Below are 21,289 nucleotides of genomic sequence, written 5' to 3' on the forward strand. Positions count from 1 at the left end.
GCATGTGCACACAACTTACGAAAATTATTCATCAACAACGTCGCAAAGCCTCATTTCGAAATCTCATCAACAAATTTAACCAGTGTTTTGTAGAGTCGTTTAAGTATAATAACGACGAAGTATAATAAGTATAATAATAGCGTCGACAGTATCTTAAAACTTACCCATCTAAACGGATTATACACAAATAGACAGATTTATTTGGCCGAAAATCGTTATTAAAACTTGCTAAGCCTTACTTTTATCAAAATTAAAACCGGAAATTGAAACGCCGAGCGACAGAGAATAGAAAGATTAAGTCGTGCGCATTTCACGAAAAAATAACGTGCACATTTCACCAGTCTATAGCATTGTCGAATTGCCGAAGGTTTCTGAAATCAATGTAGGGGTACTGAAATCGTTTCATTTTTTGCCGATTTCAAAGAAACTGACATTTTAGACACTTTTGAATACGTTGGTATTTTAACTGATGTCCAACGCAGTGAAAGTAAAGGAAATGACGATGATATTTTTTCTAACGATTCTTATGAGATAATTACAATATTTATAAGTTTGGATGACTACAGAACAATGACTACGTAGTACAGATTTTCTAAAAATCTATATAAATATCATAACTTCTTGATATTGTTAGCTATGACATTTTGAAATGTAAACAAAATTGTGCATCGGTTTTTTATTATTACTATATTAATAATATTGGTTATTTATATCGGTGCATTTTACTTCTAATATTGGCCAATATTGCATTTCTCCTATTGCAGAAGGAGAGATATAAACGTATAATCTTTTCCTTTCATTATTACTATTTGTTGTATATAATAACACCCACACCCAGTACATTACAGCTACCATTGTAGTTATCCTATTGCACTGCAGTGCCATTTGACTGCTAATATTGAATTTCTCAACCATCAGTACCCTTTCTTTTTTCCAATATCACTTTGGTCATGGGCTGAATGACAGTGGAATTTCTAGTATATAATATGATGGTGTTAATATTATATAATATGGTGTTAATATTATATAATATGGTGTTAATATTATATAATATGATGGTGTTAATATTATATAAAATGATGGTAATGTTATATAATATGACGGTGTTAATATTATACAATATGATGGTTTTAATATTATATAATATGGTGTTACTATTATATAATATGACGGTGTTAATATTATATAATATGATGGTTTTAATATTATATAACACAATGTTAATATTACATAATATGATGGTGCTAATATTATATAAAATGATGTTAATATTATATAATGTGATGGCGTTTATATTATAAAACATGATGGCCATAATATTATATAATATGGTGTTAATATACGAAGCAGATCTCAAAATGAGTATTTGCCCCTTCTATAAATACTAATAAGCTGGCAGTCCAATGCTCTATGAGAGATCATCAAGGGTAATAAATATGGGCACAATTATTCTTAAATGTAAAGAGCTAGCGAAGTGGTGCAGATAACATTGCACTTGGCCAAGAAACCGTTCATCTGGGTTCAATTCCTGTGTGGTGGAATTGTTTTTTGTAGCATTCTTAGCATGGCTTTGAATGGATACGGCTCTTATTATAGTAAATATTTAATACTTTAGTTTGCTCGCATCATTACATGTATTTTACTGTTCATAGAATGTAAAATCCCTATAATATAAACATTTCCGGAACGGATTATTTACGTTGAAGGAGCGTCTATTGTATTAGTTTTTTTTTACAAATATGTAACACTTTTGCTTGCTCGTTAGTAATTATTTCCTCTGCCAAAAACTACACCATTTTTTTCATAAGATAATTGCCATTGAATAAGTATGCTGCATGTTTATATTTACGACTAGTAAATCGACTAACAACAAATAGCCTATGAAACTACAGAAGTCCCTGGCGACACCGTGTCTCGCCCTTCATGGCCTCAGTGCATTAAAGAGTTTTTAACAGCTACAGGGCTCTACTGTACGCTGCATTAAAAGAGGAATTGATGTCAACATAAAATTGACGATTGTTTCAACTTAACGAAAAACGATCTATAGCCTACAAGTTTTTTTAACGAGTTTTTAGCAGTGTTTGTTCTCGAAACAAACACTGCTAGACTAGCTTGTCATTTATCTACATACACTCAGTGTCACTGCACGGCATACAGGTGTCGACAGGTGCTCACCTCTTTCCAGATGAAATAGTGACTGAGGAAACAACCGATTTCTCCCATTTTCATTGGTCTTTTGTGATATGGGTCAAGATACCCATCCAGTTGCTTCACACCCAGTTCATCTAGATAGCTGCTGTTCAGCTGCCTGCAAAAAATTTAATACTCGATTTCACCTGTCAGAGATAATTTGCTATACTATCTAGTTCACCTGTCCTAAGCTGTCACCAAGCATCTAGAATGGCACAGCCCAGTGTGGTAATTTTTAGATAAAGTGTTGTGCTTTCAAGATTTGGAAAAACCTATGATAAAAACTGTTTAGAACCTTGCAGCCTTTAATTTTCTGGCTTAGTACGATGCAAAGACCATCCTAAAGCTATCCTATGGTAAACAGCCGCATAATTTAATAACACAAAATCTAATATAAGCTTCATACAGTCAACACACACTACTAACTAGCACCTGCTAGAGCTGTCAGAACTTTACGAGTTGTAGTGCTTTAAACATCCAATAAGCAGATATGTGCTGTAATAGACAAGGCATCAACGGATAGATACTGAACAAGCAGAGGCAAGGGAAACTTTTAGATAAATAGTGATGTAAGTGCTCGTAACCATGACAAGACATTCTAGTGAGTAGTATTACAGATTTGTTTAACTTGAAGGGAAAAATGGATGAATAAATGAAACAACTCCTGTGTTCATACCTGCCTTCAACTGCTGGAAAGAGCTTATATTCTATACCAAGGTGAAACAACTCTTGTGTTCATTAATGCCATCGACGGCAGAGAAGTATTTCTCAGCCGTTGATGGCAGGTATTCCATACCAAGGTGAAACAACTCCTGTGTTCACACCTGCCATCAACTGCTAGTAAGTACTTATATTGTATATCAAAATGAAACAACTCCTGTGTTCATACCTGCCATCAACAGCTGGGAAGTACTTATATATTATACCAAGGGGAAACCACTCCTGTGTTCATGCCTGCCATCAGCTGCTAGGAAGTACTTATATTCTAACCAAGGTGAAACAACTCCTGTGTTCATACCTGCCATCAATGGCTGGGAAGTACTTATATTCTATACCAAGGTGAAACAACTCCTGTGTTCGTACCTGCTATCAATGGCTGGGAAGTACTTATATTCTATACCAAGGTGAAACAACTCCTGTGTTCATACCTGCCATCAATGGCTGGGAAGTACTTATATTCTATACCAAGGTGAAACAACTCCTGTGTTCGTACCTGCTATCAATGGCTGGTAAGTACTTATATTGTATACCAAAATGAAACAACTCTTGTGTTCATACCTGCCATTAACGGCTGGGAAGTGCTTATGTTCTATACCAAGGTGAAACAACTCCTGCATTCATACCTGCCATCAACGGCCGGGAAGTACTTATATTCTATACCAAGTTCAGCAAGTGCCAACTCCATCATGGTCCTCCTATCAGGCCTCCTCTCAAGGTTTATCATATACACCTAATGGAACAGACACGAGGAAACCTCAAACCGTGTTACTGTCTGGTAGTACAAAATAATAAACACAACTTTCATTCAAGATCAACTACCTGCATGTACAGTAAATCCTCTTGTATAAACCCAAAACACCCCAAACTTTAAAGGTTGTTTGTTGAGTTACAGATATACAATACGTAAGCCGCACCTGCCTTATTATTCCATTCATCTAACATATTTACTTTAACCTAGCCACTTGAGCCGTTAGTCAAGTCTATTGTCTCTGTCTGTCGTAACACGCACGTGTTGGCTAATGTGGTGGCAATTGACCAATGAGTGTTCTCAGCTTTGACGGAAGAGTGTTGAGCATTCAGCGAACCGCAGTAAACAAGTACCAAATAAGTGAGCACATTTTTTAACACAATTCATCGAGAAGAGGAAAATACGACGCCGCATTTAAATTGAAAGTTGAGAACGTAGCTTTGGAAACTACCAACCGAAATGCTTGCTTCAGTTTTTGGGATCAACGAAAACCAACGAGAAATGCTGCTTCTGAAAATGCTTGCATCAAAAATGCAACGTGAAGCAGCATTCTTTTTGAGGAAAGTTCGAAAAGCATTCCTCCTACACTTAAAATTTTGGATTAGGTGCAGGAGATGTCGCATGACAGTTACCATGACTACTGACCTCATTACGTTAGTATGAGTACCAGATATTTCTAAGCGTTATATTAATGAATAAATTATTTTTGCATTTGCGCATTCTAAAAGACATCTTATCTTATCTGAACGAGGTAAGAAGTTCACATATAATTTTCAGACTGTGTCTGTAAGTCGCAGCCTAAAGTTTTAAACTAAATTCTACATTTTAAACTAAAATTTATAGGTGCAGCTTATACACCAGGATTTATGGTAATCCTGATGAATTTGTTGATAAGAAGTGATACTTAGGTCTTCCATTGACAGGTTTGACCACTCTCTATCTACCACTGGTAGGTAGAGAGTGATCAGTAAATTGACCAATAGAGCTGACCTCTATCTACTAGCAGTCACTCTCTGGCCACCACCAGCCCCTATATGCTACGAGCTGAGCTGATAAGAGGCATATATTACTATTGCATAAAGACCCACATAGAATACCATCTAATAGACTTCTCACCTCATCAAAGTTTAGCTTGTTGCTATACTTGGGAGGGGGACGGGGTAAGAATTCACTTGGCTTCAACAGCATGTCACTGTCTACAATCAAGGTACGAACTTCGCTAACACCTTCATCTGACCTCATGTTTGTTAAGTACAATGCAAACATGGAATACCCTTAATCAAACTTCATCAAACTCACTAACAAACGACATTGTTTTACAGTAAGTCAGCTGTAAGTGCTCGTACTGTTGATGAGCTAACTGTGTTTTTAGATATTTGGCGTCTAACAGACTCAGATCGTATCTCCAATCTGTCTGACCATCCATTACATTCTTAATCCACCAGAAATCCACTACACTGTATTCCAGACACCAACACCTTGCTAATGCACTATAATGAATAGTGTTATGTATAGTGTTATAGTATTATATAAAAAGAGCTTCCAATATAAAAAAATTTACTTTAATATTCTTCATCATCCTTTATTAATTTATATATATATATAAAATTATATATATATATACATAAAATTCCTTTATATATAAAATTTAAATTAACAAAGAATAATATGTGTAATTTATTACATAATTTATACATAATACATAATTTATATAAATTATATACCAACTGATGGTATATAAATTATATAATATACAATTTATAGTTTTCTTATATTATTTTTATTTTGCCTTATGGTATAACTTTTATATTATTTTTATTTGTTTCATTTTGACCACATAATAAAATTTAAGTATAATTTGCTTTGAACGGCACTGATTTTGTTATATAATTTATATAATAAAACTTCATATAATATAATCAATACATAATATATCATTTATATAATATATAAATTATATTTCTTTTATATTATGTTCATTTATTTTGTTTCATGGTATAATTTGCTTTGAATGGCATTGACCGGTGATAATTAGGTTCGTATCTATCTAAAATTTCGAAGAATATTTACTTCTGGTGCCAGCTGCATATAATAACTACATTGAACATTCCAAATGACTTCTGATACAAAATCCTTCCAAGTTTAAACCATCAACTGTTAGCAATGCAACAATCGAGACCAAATACTCACGAATATGATGGAGTCTAATGAAGAGCCCGTAATCTGCTACGAGCTGTAAGAACTGAGGCCCCTGATCAACAGGAGGAATCAGGTATCCATAGTAACGAGTGTTGGTTATATACATGGGCACATCTGCAACAAGCAGGAAGTTCATTGATCTGTATGCAACTGATGATTAGAGCAAACAAAAAAGCTGAAAACTTTAGGACCAGAGATGGAAGTTCATGGAGTGTATTCAAACAGTTTATTGCCAAGGTGAAAAGCGGGCCCTATAAAGTCTCGGCTGTTGGTGAGTATTTTGAAGAGTTGGTTTTTGCTAATAAAATGCGTACCTTCTGAAGGAGCACATTCTACTGCACAGCAGTTTATAAATCTAAAACTTTAGAAATTTGACAAAAAATCATAAATTTTGCGTATAATCTGATGTTTCATCAGGGTCTTAGTTAGCAATAATTCTACATATAAAATCTAGCCTTAGTTTTTTGAGAACAGCGCAGAGGAAACTTAAACACACTAGATTTGCAACTTAATAGCTCTGGCAGAGGCCACAAGTACATTGTACTACTGTAGCATTTGTCTGCGCTTTGGCAACAGAATCAATGCTGAGTTAGTTAAATGAGGAATATTACTTAGTTGGTAGCGTCCCTCGCTGCTAAGCCGAATATAGAGTTCAATTCCCATGTGATGCATTGTTTTTTCTCAACCCCAAACCAATGCAGCAGACAAATGAATTTAGTAGACACATTTTACAATGCAGTTGTCTGGTCAAATCACATACGCGCATGTACGCACACATATCTCCAGCTCAGACACTCTTTTTAGATTTACTTTTAATTACAAACAGCTAAGTACATGTATGCCTGGACTCGGAGGTTTCAGTGGTGTAGATTCCTTTCTAAAAGAGCTGATCTCTCATAGAGTAACCAAACAACATTATAATATGAATATGTAAACAACAATATGACCAAAGAAAGAGCATTTGTGCGCCTTAAACTAACCATTATTCCTTGCAGAGAAAGCAAACTGTATGATGTCATCAGCTGCTGAATGGTAATTGGGAGGAGGCGGGTGGTACTTAAGATGCCTCGACCTTCTATACCGCAAGTCTACCAAAAATATGCTACAAAAACCAAATAATTTCAGCTCAATTATTTTAAAAATTTAAACAGCTAAGCAAGTTGTCTTCTCAAAAGATGACAACTCCAAAAAAGATTCAGCAGTAAGCAGTTGAGACTTTCAGAGAACGTATTGCTAATAGGATAGAGGAGAATTAGTTGAAGGAAAAAGCCAATTAAAAATCAACAAACAGTACATTTGAATAACCCAAGAATCTATTTGTCCCTGTGATGTAGTGTCCGTTCTAAGCTAACACCGTATAGCCAAAACCATGGAAGAACCGGACACCAGTAAACTGGGGCACCTGCAACTACTGCATGAAACCAGGGGAGTAGATTAAGCACGGAAATATACCATAACTGCCAATTGTAGACCGGAGATACACTATCTAGCGTTTGAGAATCATAGATGACCTGTAAATATCACCTGTAGGCTAGTAAAACATGGCAACTATTATCTGTAGACCATGAGAAGCTATCTCTACCGCCCGTAAACCATAGAGATTTATCCCTCTTACCTGTGGACCATAGGCACTTCAAAGGTTCCCATTTTGTTTCTGTCCAGTATATCTATGTAATCATCAGAGCGCTTGTAGAAGCCCTATATGACATCAACCAAAATTCATAACGAACTTAGGCAATTTATATTGCATTACGATTTTATTAAACAATGTATAAAGAGAACACGACTCTTTTTGTACCTTGCAACACTGTCTCTAATATTTCATGGGCTCAATGTATAGCAGAGTTTCAACAGCCACGGGGATCTACCGTACGTGACACGGAGGGAGAGAATATTTTAACATAAATTCAACACTGTTTCAACTAACAAAAACTGGATTCTTGAAAAGAGCACAACTGGACTAGCTTGTCACATCTACCTACATTCAGTGTCACTGCAAGGCATACATGTGTCAACAGGTGCTCATCTCTTTCCAGGTAAAATAGTGACTGAGGAAACGACTTGTACTAGTATCAAAGATGCTGATTAGCAGTTCAGTTTCATGATAGACTTCAAACACGGGAAATCTAAATCGCAATCTAAATCTTTAGGAAAATATTTAGAGCAGAATTGATGTGGAGGAACATGTTATTTCAGGCATGCATGACAGACAAAAGGATTACCCACGTACCAAAAAATATCAATTTGAGTGCACCGTTATTTGAACGCCAACTCTAACAGAATGCCAATTCTAACAGAACGCCATCTCTAACAGAACGCCACCTCTAACAGAACGCCACCTCTAATAGAACACCCCCTCTGATAGAATGCCACCTCTAATAGAACACCATTATAGGAGAAGGGTTGAAAAATACAGCGCTATGGCATTCAAATAGAGGTTTTACGGTATATATATATATACCGTAAAACCTAATAAGTCGATATATATATATATATATATATATATCGACTTATATATCAATGATTATGAAAATGTACTTACGTCTTGGCTGACAGCTCCCCAAAAGTTAGTGTAGAGAGATGTCGAGTTCATCATAGGTGCGACAATGGGCCTGAAATGATAAAAATATAGGCGATGTAAGATCTGAGTCATCTCCCCTTGTTTCTGCACCCCTGACAGAGAGCAGCATAATATTAACAACCTGATAAATCTTAACTGTAATAAAAGCTTTTGGACACATTTGTGAGTTGTTCACACTAGACATACACTAGATGTATACTAGATGATCAATAGACATACACTAGATGAACAATAGACGTACAGTGGATGGCCAATATACGTACACTAGACGTACACTAAACGTGCACTAGATACACAATAGATGCGCATTAGATGTACACTAGATGACCAATAGACGTATACTAGAAGGTCAATAGACGTACACTAGATGTACACTAAACATGCACTAGATATACACTAGACTTACACTAGACGTACACTAAACGTACACAATTCACAAGTTATTCCAAACTTTAGACGATTTACATGCTAGGTTTCTCAAAAGGCTTAAACTACAAAAAGTACCTGTAACCAGCTTTTAACTTGGTTTGATTGTGAACTCTGCACTTCATGTGAGCATATCAACCCAATCAACAGTTGGATGTGCTCAAATGTGCCTAAAAACCTTTGAAGAAAGTTATTCTCAACATATGTATACCTTTTTATCGGCACTAGTTAGTAACATTGCAGTCATGTGAGAGATCATCATGTGTAGTAAGTATCTGCACAATTATTCCAAAGCGCAACAAGGTGGCTGAGCGGCGCTGATGGTAGTGTGCCTGTCTGCTAAGCCAAATGTGATGAGTTCAAAACCTGTGCGATGTAACCATTCTTTACATATAAAATCTGTTTATTTGAAGCCACGCTTCGAGTTTAGAAAAAAATTGCATCATCTGGCAATAAATTCCGTGACATGCAGCTTGGCTTCCTGGCACGCTATCACCTGCCCTGATCATTCAAATTCAATTATTTAAAATGTGCTAGTCTGTGCTACCTGGTGTCGCCCGGGTATTAAAAATCAGCTATAAACAATGAGAAGTAATGAGAGTTGCCTGCCACTTGCTATTAGCCTGGCACATTGACAATGAAAAATTTTAGTAAGCTAACTAATGACAATCATCTATTTAAGCAATCACCTAGCGTGATACGCAAAGCCATTGGGTATGTGCTCTCATATAGCGACTTATATTAGTGAGCGAACAACTCAATCTCTGTGACCTAATGGGTAGGTTGTTGGACTAGTGAACAGCAGAGTCCGAGATCAAATCTTCTTCGGTACGAACGCGTTACTCCAAGATTTTAAAAAGCTATAGCCGGAATGCAGACATACGACATAAAACACACATACTTTGAGAAATATTAAGAAGATTACTGTGCATACATGTATTATCTGTGCTTTATGGGCATACCTGATGATCACCCGCAGCTACCACATGACTACCGAACATCACACCAGACTGCTGGAGTACTACTCTGTCTGAAGGCAGAGTTAGAGTTTGAGATATAGGATTGCAATGAACGAGAGTCAAACTCATGACATTCTGCTCAGCAGACCTACACTTTAACACCTGCACTACTCAAATGACCTTCTATACTTTAAAATTATTTATTAACTGTTATTAATACTTATTCTCTGTGCTTTATCACTGCACAGTAGACTGTCAGGGTAATAGTATCGTTATATGAAACATTGATTCAACCATTTTGATGTAAAGTAGGTGGCAGATAACAAATGTAGGATGATGAAATAGGCTTATTTTAGTTCGAGATCCTCAAATAATTTCATTAAGGTGATAATACATAATATACTAGAAAGGTATATATTATATTATTAATCATATAATTATATATAATATATGTAATCTGTACTTGTTTGGAGAAACACACATTTTGGAGAAATACACATTTTGGAGAAACACATATTACATATATAATATATGTAATATATTATATACATGTATATACATAAAGCATATTAATATATTAACTACTAATTAATTTATAATAAATACTATATACATATATTATAGTTATATAGTATTTATTATATATTAATATATAATAAATACTATATACATAATATATATGATATATACATTATGTACATGTATATAATATATATGATGCATATATTCTATGTAGAAAAATGCTATTTCAAGATTAGGCAAGATTTTGCTGTTTTGTAGTATTTCAACATGTTTATCAACACAAATGGCAACTAGCAGTTTTACACTTTGCTTACTTCAGAAATACTAAAATGATAACACAACGCAGCAGGGCTAATAACCTAACAATTGTACTACAATAAGAGTCGTATCCATCGCAACGTGAAGAGTGTTAGGAAAAAGGATTGCACCGCACTGGAATAAAACCCGGCTATCCAGATTCACAGCCAAGCCCACTACCAACTGCATCACACAAACACCTTGCTGCGCTACTGTATAATTATGTGTATAGCTATTACGAATGATGATCTCTCATGGCTCATGGGACTGCCAAGGTACTAACTAGTCTTTCATAATAAATGACCATGTAGAGGTTGATCTCCTTGTCAAATATGAATCCAGAAATAATAGAGTTGTCTCCACAACGTAGAAATAAATCCAATGACTTGGGCCTATGATGGGTTTAAACGACTGTCTATTTATAATTTATTTCACAAACACATCTCACAATCGGCTCATAGACCTATCAACTATACTTATATATAGGTTATAGTTATATATAATATATATATATTATATAACATTTATATTATATACATGTATATAATATAGTTAATATTTATAGTAAGTTAATATATTAGTATAGTTAATAGGTCTATGGTTCTGCTGCTGCTGTTGAACAAGCCACCTCACAATATACTGTGGTTATAATAAATAAATTAGAAGTTGTCTGCACGCGATAGTTTTCTGAGAATACCCACGACAGTATCTCCTATCCATATTCTTCAAAATCTTAGTTTGAACAGAAAAATATATGTCTCTTTATAAATCAGCGGGGTTCATAAGGAACTAGCGATAAGCCCGGTGATGCCAGGGAATTTATTTCATATTTAATCAGATAGCTCTCTAGGAGTGTTTAAAAGGCCAGTTCCCAGGAACCAGACAGAGTCTTGAAGCCAAATATTTCAGCGACCTGGCCAAAAACAAGAGCCCATGCATGTGAGGTTTAGATGAAACTGGCATAACATGTGTGAACACATAGCGTTGCTGTGGACAAAAAGGAATTCATTAATATGGATATTATAGTTTTGTTGTAATTCTTGTTTTTGCTTTCCTAAAATTCATTTTGGAGAAATACATTTTTCAGTGATTTTTTCACATTTTCTATTTTTCACCTTTAGTCTGCGGTTTGCGAGGAAGAAATCATAGAATAGATAAGAGGAAGAAAGATCAATGCGTAACTATAGTAACACTGCAAGCAGCGCAATCTCACCTCATGACGTGTTATAGGAAACTGCCAGGAATTATACTAAAATTGAGATAGAAACATGTAATACGCAACCAAGTGTCAAACAGGAACATAAACTTTTAAACAAAAACATTGCAGTTCGTTGGATTTGAACCCACAACACATATTTATTGTTAGTTGCAAGCACCTAAAGGCTGGTTTACACCATATTGCCGTATTTCGGCATCGATGCCACAATAATTTGGTGATCGTCGATGATAATAATGTTCACACTATCACAAACGCGTTTGCATCAGCAAATACTCCGCGACGCAGTGTTCTCGTTTTTCTTGTTAAATTTTCACAAAGAAACCTCTTTGTTTCCGCGTGCTTGAATCAAATACTAGTCCCGCAGCAACTTTTATAAACAAAAGTATACAGATCATGCTATTTGCAACCGTAAATTTCTGTCGCCGAAATGGTTTACATTAAAAAGGTTGTCGTCAATGCTCACAAAATATCGGGACAGATGCAAACTTTCCTGACATGTCAGCGTTGCTTCGTCGATACCTTCGGTTTACGGTTCACATAATCGACGATGAACGTCGAAAGGAAACCGCCGACATACAGCAATATAGTGGGAACCAGCCTCAAGTGTGCTACTGTTGCTGGGTTCTATAGAGATAAAAATGAAGTAAAACACCCAGATGAGAGCATACAACGGTGCACAAAATAAACTGGAACCCTTTTTACATTGAACAGTTTCTCAAACTTATTTATAATTTGTTCTTTCCATCTTTATTTCTAGTAAATAAACATAAATTATACACCAATAGATTGAAATTATTGTCAAGAATAGAGAAAATTCCATTAAATAAAGTTTAGGATGCACCCATATTAGATTAGAAGCAGTTTCTTGAACCAATCCAATAAAAATCATTAGAATACATATCACCAGGTTCAACAAAATGATTTATTTTTTCTATAATTGAGATATATAAATTTTTGTTTTCCAAATTTAGTTTTTAGGCAGCTATATGACTTCAAATAATCAAATGAAAATGTATGTGATGTAATTATATTTGTACAGGTTGTTACCTTCAACCATTAAAAAATGAAATTTTCAGAATGAATCCTGCATGTTCTTCGAAAACATAATTTACAGCCCTTTGGTTTCCATATTTGAAATCAATATAAAAAAATGATAATTAATTTAATATATAATTTATGGCTATTGATTAAATTTACAATGAGTAATAATGTTGTATATGAGAATTTTATTTTTCCAACAAATGGGTGCAGTTTATTTCATACACTTTTGTATGTTTTAACCCTTTCCTCCGTGTTTATCTTTATAGAACCCTGCAACAGTAGCATGCCTAGATACTCCCGGCTAACAATGAGTATATGCTATGGGTTCAAATCCAGTGGACTGCAAAACTTTTATCTAAAAGCTTATACCGCTATGTATCGGATATAGTGTAAAAGTCAAAAAGAAACTCACTTATTGAGATCTATCAGATCGGAGAGCATATTCTTGTTATATATAAACTGGTCAGTGTCCACCATCTGCAAAGAGAGAAGGGAATTGAATTAGCCTCAGAACTAAAGCCAAGCCCTGCCCGAGTTAATTCCACTAATAACTGGCTTATCTTAACCTAAAACAAATGTTATGTTATTTTCTGTTCAATGTCCTTTTTGTAAATTGACGTAAAACTACATAATTACAGAATTTTTTCAAAACTTCAACACATTCCTTCCCCTTTCCTGACAGCTACAATAATAATTGTGCTACCAGTATAGGCATCATGCTTGTGGAATTTAAATCAGCATGGAGACCAGCTCTTGAACTTATGCTTGTAACACACAGGTGGCTGCTCGAATCCGCTGACACAATATATATATATATATTGTATGGAAATTGTGAAAAATTGAAGCAATTAATTGGAGATAGACAGGCCAAAATATTTACTACAATAAGAACCATGTCCATCCATCCATAGCCAAGGTTGATGCTGGAAAAAAGGATTGCATCGCACTGGATTTGAACTCGTGAACTTCAACATGGTATACCAACTAACAACTATAACTAACAAGTACACAAACCAGCTGCCCCTGGCATTCCAGACTAATGGTACATAAATGTATTACACCTGACAATTTCTCATGGTGCATCAGACCGCCAAAGAGCTAGTAGTTGTAATATAATTGTATAATTATAATAAAATACTATAATTATATGATGTATGATGTTCTAGTAGTGACTCACACAATTACTGCAAATCTCAGAAAAATATTGTTTCTAGTTTTAATATGAAGTTCATAGATAGCCAGACACTGCGCCAAACAAAAAAAATCCAAGAAAAGTATAAAAAATAAAATGTATGCTATGTTATACTCCTGGAATAACTTAGTACAATAGATGCCTGTAATCCTACAACCTAAATAATCTGTTCCAAGAATGTTTACTTTCTAGGGTTTTTATGTTACACGAACCATGAGATACATGTTAACTGCTTCATCCATTCCTAGATCTTCCCACGAGAAAAGGTGTGAAAAGGTAATAACATCTTAGGCGCAACACATAGAGTCTTGCAATGCATTGGCATGTATATATGAACCAACAAAAATACAACAAATTGATATTACAAAGAGAAAAAAATATATATAAAAGATTACCAAGATTGGTTGTTTTCTCTCTCTACTGCCAACAAGAGAGCAAACAATATTTTTAATGCTAACTATGGAGCTTTTGTTAATCAAATCAAATTTGAGAACCTGTACTGACTTGACGCTTTACATTACAATACGGAATTGCTCACATAATCCAATGCAAAAACTTGACATATATTCTTTACACTAAGTAGAATTTACGCCAGACGAGGTATACATTATAGGAGTGTCTACTGTAGCTGTATCCAGGTGTGTATGAAACGTTAATGAACATGTCTACAACATCTACTAACATCTGCCGACATTTGCCGACATCTGCCACCATCTACCAACATCTACCAAAAATCTGCCAACACCTGTCAATATCTACCAAATATCTACCAACATCTGCCAACATCTACAAAACATCTACCAACATCTTCCAACATTTACCAACATCTACCAACATCTGCCAACATCTACCAACTGCATGGAATACACTAGAAACATGTATGGAATATCTTCAGATCCATCTGATACTTTTCAATAAAATGAACATATGAACTGCTTGCAGCTCACCTAACTGCTAACTATATGCCTATGAGCTGTTAGATCAATGGTTCGTAAGCCTGTTGGGGGGGTTAGACAATATTGTCAGAAACATGTTGCTTTTTTAAATAGACTAATAATCTGGCAGTCCTGTGCACTGTGAGAGATTGTTATGTGTAATAACTATGCGCCCAATTATTCTTAGATGATGAAAGGTTGAGTGACACGGATGGTAGCAAGCATTTCTGGGAATCCTGGTTCCATTCCCATGAGGTGTAATATTTTTTCCTAATACTCTTAGCGTGGCTTCAGACAGACAGACAGACATGGCTCTTACTACTAGAAAGACTGCCATAACTTGTACATGTATTGCTCCTGCATTATAATAAACAGAGCAAAGAAGTCTGCATCATTTATTCAGCTAATAAGAACATGGCACCTGCTATGGACTGTCAATGCAGGAGTCTTTACGATTTTATTATGAGCTTGCAGACAGTAAGCTGTACAAGTTTGGTAGTGGAATGTGACCCACATGCCTGACTGTGTTCTTCTATATACATGTTGCTGTTTCACAACTGGCCACAAAATGCACATGTAAGTTACATAGCTGAGAGCTGGTATAGAAGACAGGAACTTGTGTTCTACCTAATAACAAACAACTGTAAATATTACCAGTAAATAATCGGACCAACTGCGTCGTGCCATGTCAAGTCCTTCTTGTCTCATTGCTATCATATGATCATACCTGTCCTCGCTCCAGTACCCAAGGTCATGGCCACTCTCATCTCCATACCCTTGACAATGAGAAGTCAAACGCATAGCTGTAACCATGTAGAGTTTTAGCTCTGAAGCTGTTAAAAATCATTGTTAATCATTCCTCTATGAATGATTAACAATGATAAATGATGAAGGCTGAGCAAGTGTAAATAACTTCTCAGGCTATGAAGAGGTCTCAGACTATGCAAAGGGGCAATCATAGTCAGCCTTTGTCACAAATTTGCAAAGTGGCAACGAAAAATCTTAGATTCATGATGGAAAAAGCCTATAAGAATAATAGTACAAGGTGTATTAAAGGAAACTGCCAGTTCCCTTTACTCTCCCCTAGACAGTCAGGCAATAACACTGAGTGTTAAACTCCAATGAAATATATATATATATAATTTATTAAAAACTACAGATTAAAATCATTACTACTAATAGTTTCATGCAATCGCGTTGCAATCTTCAGGTAGAATGACTAAAATATATAATGTACAAGCTATAAAATGACTTATAAAGCTGAGGGCTCAATACTATTGTATATATATATATATATATATATATATATATATATATATATATATAGTATACATCAAAGCTGTAGTCAAATTATGTTATTGAGCTAATTAGGTGTTTTCTAGCATGCCGGCATGTGGATATCAGCTCACTTCTAGTGTTAAGGCTGGCTAACTTCGGTTCGAATATGATGAAGTACTTTTCCCATAGACAGTATAGTATCTTTGTTGTATACTATATATCTATACATATGTTTACTATATATATATATATATATATATATATATATATATATATATATATATATATATATAGCATCATCAGATGCATTAGCATCTGATGATTACTGCATGCAGTATGAAACTTTTAGTCATAAACTGTTGCTAAAATCTTTTTCCGTCTTTGCACTTATATATATATTAAACATATATATAGATATATATATATATATATATTAAACATATATATAGATATATATATATATATTAAACATATATATAGATATATAGTATACAGCAAAGATACTATACTGTCTATGGGAAAAGTGCTTCATCATATTCGAACCGAAGTATATGCTCCCTCACTTTGGTTTGGTTGAGCACTCTGTGAGAGGTGCGGCACTATTAGCCTTTGTGCAAAGCTCATAACTTTTGTGATTTGAGCACTCTGGTGCCAGCACATTGACTTTCTTAAAGTCTGTGAGGCAACCTAGTTGTTTCATGGCAAGAAGTCAACTCTCATTGGTAATGGGATTTGTGTCCCTTGCCAAAGCTCTGAGCTGCACTGATGAGGCTTCAATAGCCGAAGCAGTACTGTCTGTAGCATGAGTATATATATGTATATATATATAGTCAATTGCCACAAACCGGGATACGGCATCTGTTCCAAAGTTGTGATTGTATGATGAAATGCACCAGTCTCTTACACTGTCTATAAGATAAATGCCTTGTCAGAGTTTTTTGTAACGTTTGTGTTTAATAAATCTAGCAAGGTTTTCAAACCAACCGATACCTTTCCTTATTTTCGCCGATGCTGGGTGTTCTGTCTCTCATTCCTTGGGGTTTTTTTTATTTTTGAAATTTGTTTCCATAGTAAACATATTTTTGCTATATATATACATATATATATATATATATAGCAAAAATACGTTTACTATGGAAACAAATTTCGAAAATAAAAAAAACTCAAGGAATGAGAGACAGAACACACAGCATCGGCGAAAATAAGGAAAGGTATCGGTTGGTTTGAAAACCTTGCTAGATTTATTAAACACAAACGTTACAAAAAACTCTGACAAGGCATCTATCTTATAGACAGTGTAAGAGACTGGTGCATTTCATCATACAATCACAACTTTGGAACAGATGCCGTATCCCGGTTTGTGGCAATTGACAAAAGCAAAGATTCAATATAGACTCACTGCCTTCCAATCCAATAGTAAGGTTGACATGATGATAAAGTTCTCTGACTGCCTCGGTCCATGCAGTCAGTAGTTCTGCTGTCTCATCCTCATTATGGTCGGTACTAATCCTGCAAACCATATAAACTCTAAAGTGCAAGTGGGACAAAATGTTGGAATAACTTGGTATAAAGAAGACAGCATTCCCCAGTTCATTTAAATTAGAGAAGGTGTTTTGGTTCTTAGCAATAAAATGCTTGTAAGTTAAACCATGAAGTTGAACTCACTCTACTAGTTATGACACTTAGTCTATATCTATACTAGCTGAATGCCCGGCTTTACACGGGATATAATAACAGCTTATAAACAGTGGCAGGTAATGTAGTTGCCACTGTCTAACTTGAGTAATCTAGTATCCCAATTGTTTAACTTACTAACAGGAACTGTGAGAACAAGCCTTAGTGACGTTGCGTGTAACACAGTGATGCTATGCATATTCTAACCCAGATAATGACTCATATCACCCAATGAGTCCATTGCATCCCTTGTAGCTTAATGGGTGAACTTGTTGACTTGTGAACGGGAGGTCCTGAGATCAAATCTTCTGTGTTACAGATTGTTCATTGCTAGATTTTAATCAGCTATAGCTGGACAGACCGAATGATGAGAAACTATGAGATTTATAGAGATGGATTAATATTTAGTAAATCCCACTTTGCTATTGTCCGTCTGTGAGTCTGTGTAAATACTATCCTCATTTCTGACCGATTTCATCCAAAATTCACACACATATGCTGTGTGCTTTCCTTTCCGCCAGGTTACTATAAATATTTGGCTTCAAAGCTCAATCTGATTCCTCAGAACCAGTCTCTTAAACACCCACCTGACAGGCAAAATGCAAGAAATCCCGGGTATTGTCAGGCTAGTCTAGCAATAAAAACCATAATGAAACAATTAGAAACTCATGCATCATAGCAGCTAGACCAATTGCTAACATACACACTCTAGGACACTTATGTATTCGCGGCATCTAACTTTCCGCGGAGTCATCCTCTCGCAAAAATTTAATGAGCGAAACTAAACTATCATAATCACCAGCGAAAACTCGAAGTTAAATAGCTTTGTTCATTGATATCCACAATAAAATCTTCATATTAGAAATGCAGGCAATTTTTGTCTGTGGTTGGATCAATGGGAAATGTCTGGTAAACTCATTATAGCTAATACACCGACTGAGCAGCATGGCAAAGCAAATTAAGATTATATCAGTTTAGTCACCGAATTTGTAACTGATGAGGATGAAAGTCTGGTAGGTTAAGTCATAAAATTGAAGAATTATTATTGTAGCGATGAATTTTATTACCAACCAAAAACAATATCAACCCTCATCAGGTCCAACCACATTATCTCTTTCACTGCCAACCATGTACAAATTCGCTACCGGCCTAGTGTCAGCCATTTTGCCGAAATTGCCGATATTGCTTCATGATATGTATACAGTATTTTTTCAAGTTCTACATTAATTATCTGTATAATCACAAAAATCTAAATTGGCTATTATGTCATCAACAACTAATTACCTGTTTTATGACTCGCGGGATAGTTAATGAACTCACAGAAAAATGTTCGTTTTTAGATTAGAAATTCTCAAACAAAAGTTTAAAATTGCTTCGTTGTTTTAGGCTGATTTTATAGAGAAATCTTCGGACAACACAGTCAATTTCATAAAACTCTTAAAGACCGTGGGCTATTTGGTCAACAAATAATAAAATCAGGTTACCACACAATTGCTGAGAAAGTCCAAAAAGGTGTTTATGGCAGTGGCCCCTAAAAAACGCATAAATGCGTTTATGGCAGCGTAAGGGTTATACAGTTTTGGTTGTGAAGTTGGTTGTTACCTATCTATTTTCTTCTTCTTGGGATTCGAGTGTGAAAGTCACGGCGGGAGGGACCTAGACGTCATTGATAGTCTAAGAAACAAATGGCAGCAAGTGATCAAATTGAATTGTCGATCTCACCCACACATTTCAACCTGTGGTTTACAAATACGAACTAGTCCCAAATTGAATTTTTTCTTATTAGCGAACTGGACCTGAGGAATGTAATCGGTCTTTCCCGCTGCATTTATTTTCACATCACTATATTTTCGCACTCATCAGAGCCACGAAATTAAGTTGCAGCGAAATTTTACTCTGTGTGCTACTCACGAAACTAAATACTAGCAAAATATAAGTGTCCTAGGGTAGCTTAAAGACGCACTTACACAAAATTCTAGTCGATTTTATCGGAAAATATTAGTATTTTTCTATCATTTGCGATTGTTTTTGATGTTTGAGGTGATCTGACGGCCAGGATACTTCAAGATTAAAATCGGCAAAACTTGATCGCAGTTAAAACGCTCAAATCAAATGAAAGTTTGATTATGCTGTTATATAGTTGCAAAAAGACCAACAGAATAGAGACGCATAATGCTGCAGCCTAAACACAACAGCCAATACCAACTATATTATATAGCATTAATAGCAATTAGCGACCTCATTTTGCATGTATTTTTTCCTGAGCATTTTAAACGCAATTAAGTTTTATCGATTTTAATCTTGAAACATCCGGACAATCAAATGACCTCAAACATCAAAAACGATCGCAAATGATAGAAAAACACCCATACTTTCTGATAAAATCTACTGAAATCTTGTGAAGTTTATTTTGAACAACAATTTCTTCAGCCCATTTATGGTAATTGAGTGACGGACAACAAAACAATCTTCATCGCTAGATTGGTTTCTCTGTTTCCAAAAGTGACAACTCATCTGCTTGACTAGTTGAGAAAGGGTAACAGTATATGAACTAACCTATGATACACAACACTATTACATTGTATAAGTCGATTCATAAGGCAACCAAGCGTGAGATGAGACAACGAAACTGAGAAAAGGTATAGCGATGTCAATGAGCTGACAGCTCATACGGCAGCTGTCTGTAAGGATTAGTACTCCTTTAAGACTGGTTCACATTATATCGTCATATGTCGATGCTAATTGCACAATAATTAGGTGGTTGTCTGTGATAACAATATTCACACTATCACAAACCCATCTGTGTTTACATCAGCGAATAGTTCACAGCATAAAATTCTCATTATCCAATGTCGTCACGGAAACGATCAAATAAGAGTCCTGCAGCAACTACCATGAAACAAAATATAGATTAAGCAATATGTGACAGCCAACCATGGTGCAAATTGCATATGTTTTCGCGGATGCTTGGCACACTATCAGGAAAGTTTGACAGCTGCAAGCTTTCCTGATAGTTGTGTACAAACAAATACATTGTACGGGATTCGAACTCAGACGAGCATTCCAGCCAAGTGCACATTAAACAGGCTGGTTTTGGCAAACTACAGCGAATGTTTGACAGCTGCGATATTTCCCAAAATATTAGCAATGCCTCGACAATTCCATCCGTTTACGATGCAATTAGCTGACGTAAAAACATTGAGCCGGCGACTACGGCAACATAAACTGAACCAGCCTATAGTATATGCTTCTAATGCAGGATGGGAAATGGTGCACTGTCATGTAAAATGGCAATAATATTATATATT

General features: G+C 35.3%; 1 protein-coding gene across 2 annotated transcripts in view; it reads right to left on the bottom strand.

Moving 5' to 3' along the window:
* Nucleotides 1–21,289, bottom strand: part of LOC137398530 (glycosyltransferase 25 family member-like) — a 36,428-nt gene that overhangs the window by 10,698 nt on the left and 4,441 nt on the right. For both annotated transcript variants that reach the window (XM_068084649.1, XM_068084648.1), the window contains exons 2-11: nt 17,707–17,816; nt 15,684–15,805; nt 13,315–13,379; nt 8,400–8,469; nt 7,473–7,555; nt 6,838–6,959; nt 5,849–5,971; nt 4,775–4,854; nt 3,534–3,640; nt 2,176–2,308 (exon numbers count right to left, since the gene is read on the bottom strand). In XM_068084649.1, coding sequence (XP_067940750.1) covers nt 2,176–2,308; nt 3,534–3,640; nt 4,775–4,854; nt 5,849–5,971; nt 6,838–6,959; nt 7,473–7,555; nt 8,400–8,469; nt 13,315–13,379; nt 15,684–15,805; nt 17,707–17,816 — 1,015 coding nt within the window. The remainder of the gene's footprint in view (nt 1–2,175; nt 2,309–3,533; nt 3,641–4,774; nt 4,855–5,848; nt 5,972–6,837; nt 6,960–7,472; nt 7,556–8,399; nt 8,470–13,314; nt 13,380–15,683; nt 15,806–17,706; nt 17,817–21,289) is intronic.

This window comes from Watersipora subatra, chromosome 6 (genome assembly GCF_963576615.1).
Source record: "Watersipora subatra chromosome 6, tzWatSuba1.1, whole genome shotgun sequence".
In the NCBI taxonomy this organism is placed as follows: domain Eukaryota; kingdom Metazoa; phylum Bryozoa; class Gymnolaemata; order Cheilostomatida; family Watersiporidae; genus Watersipora; species Watersipora subatra.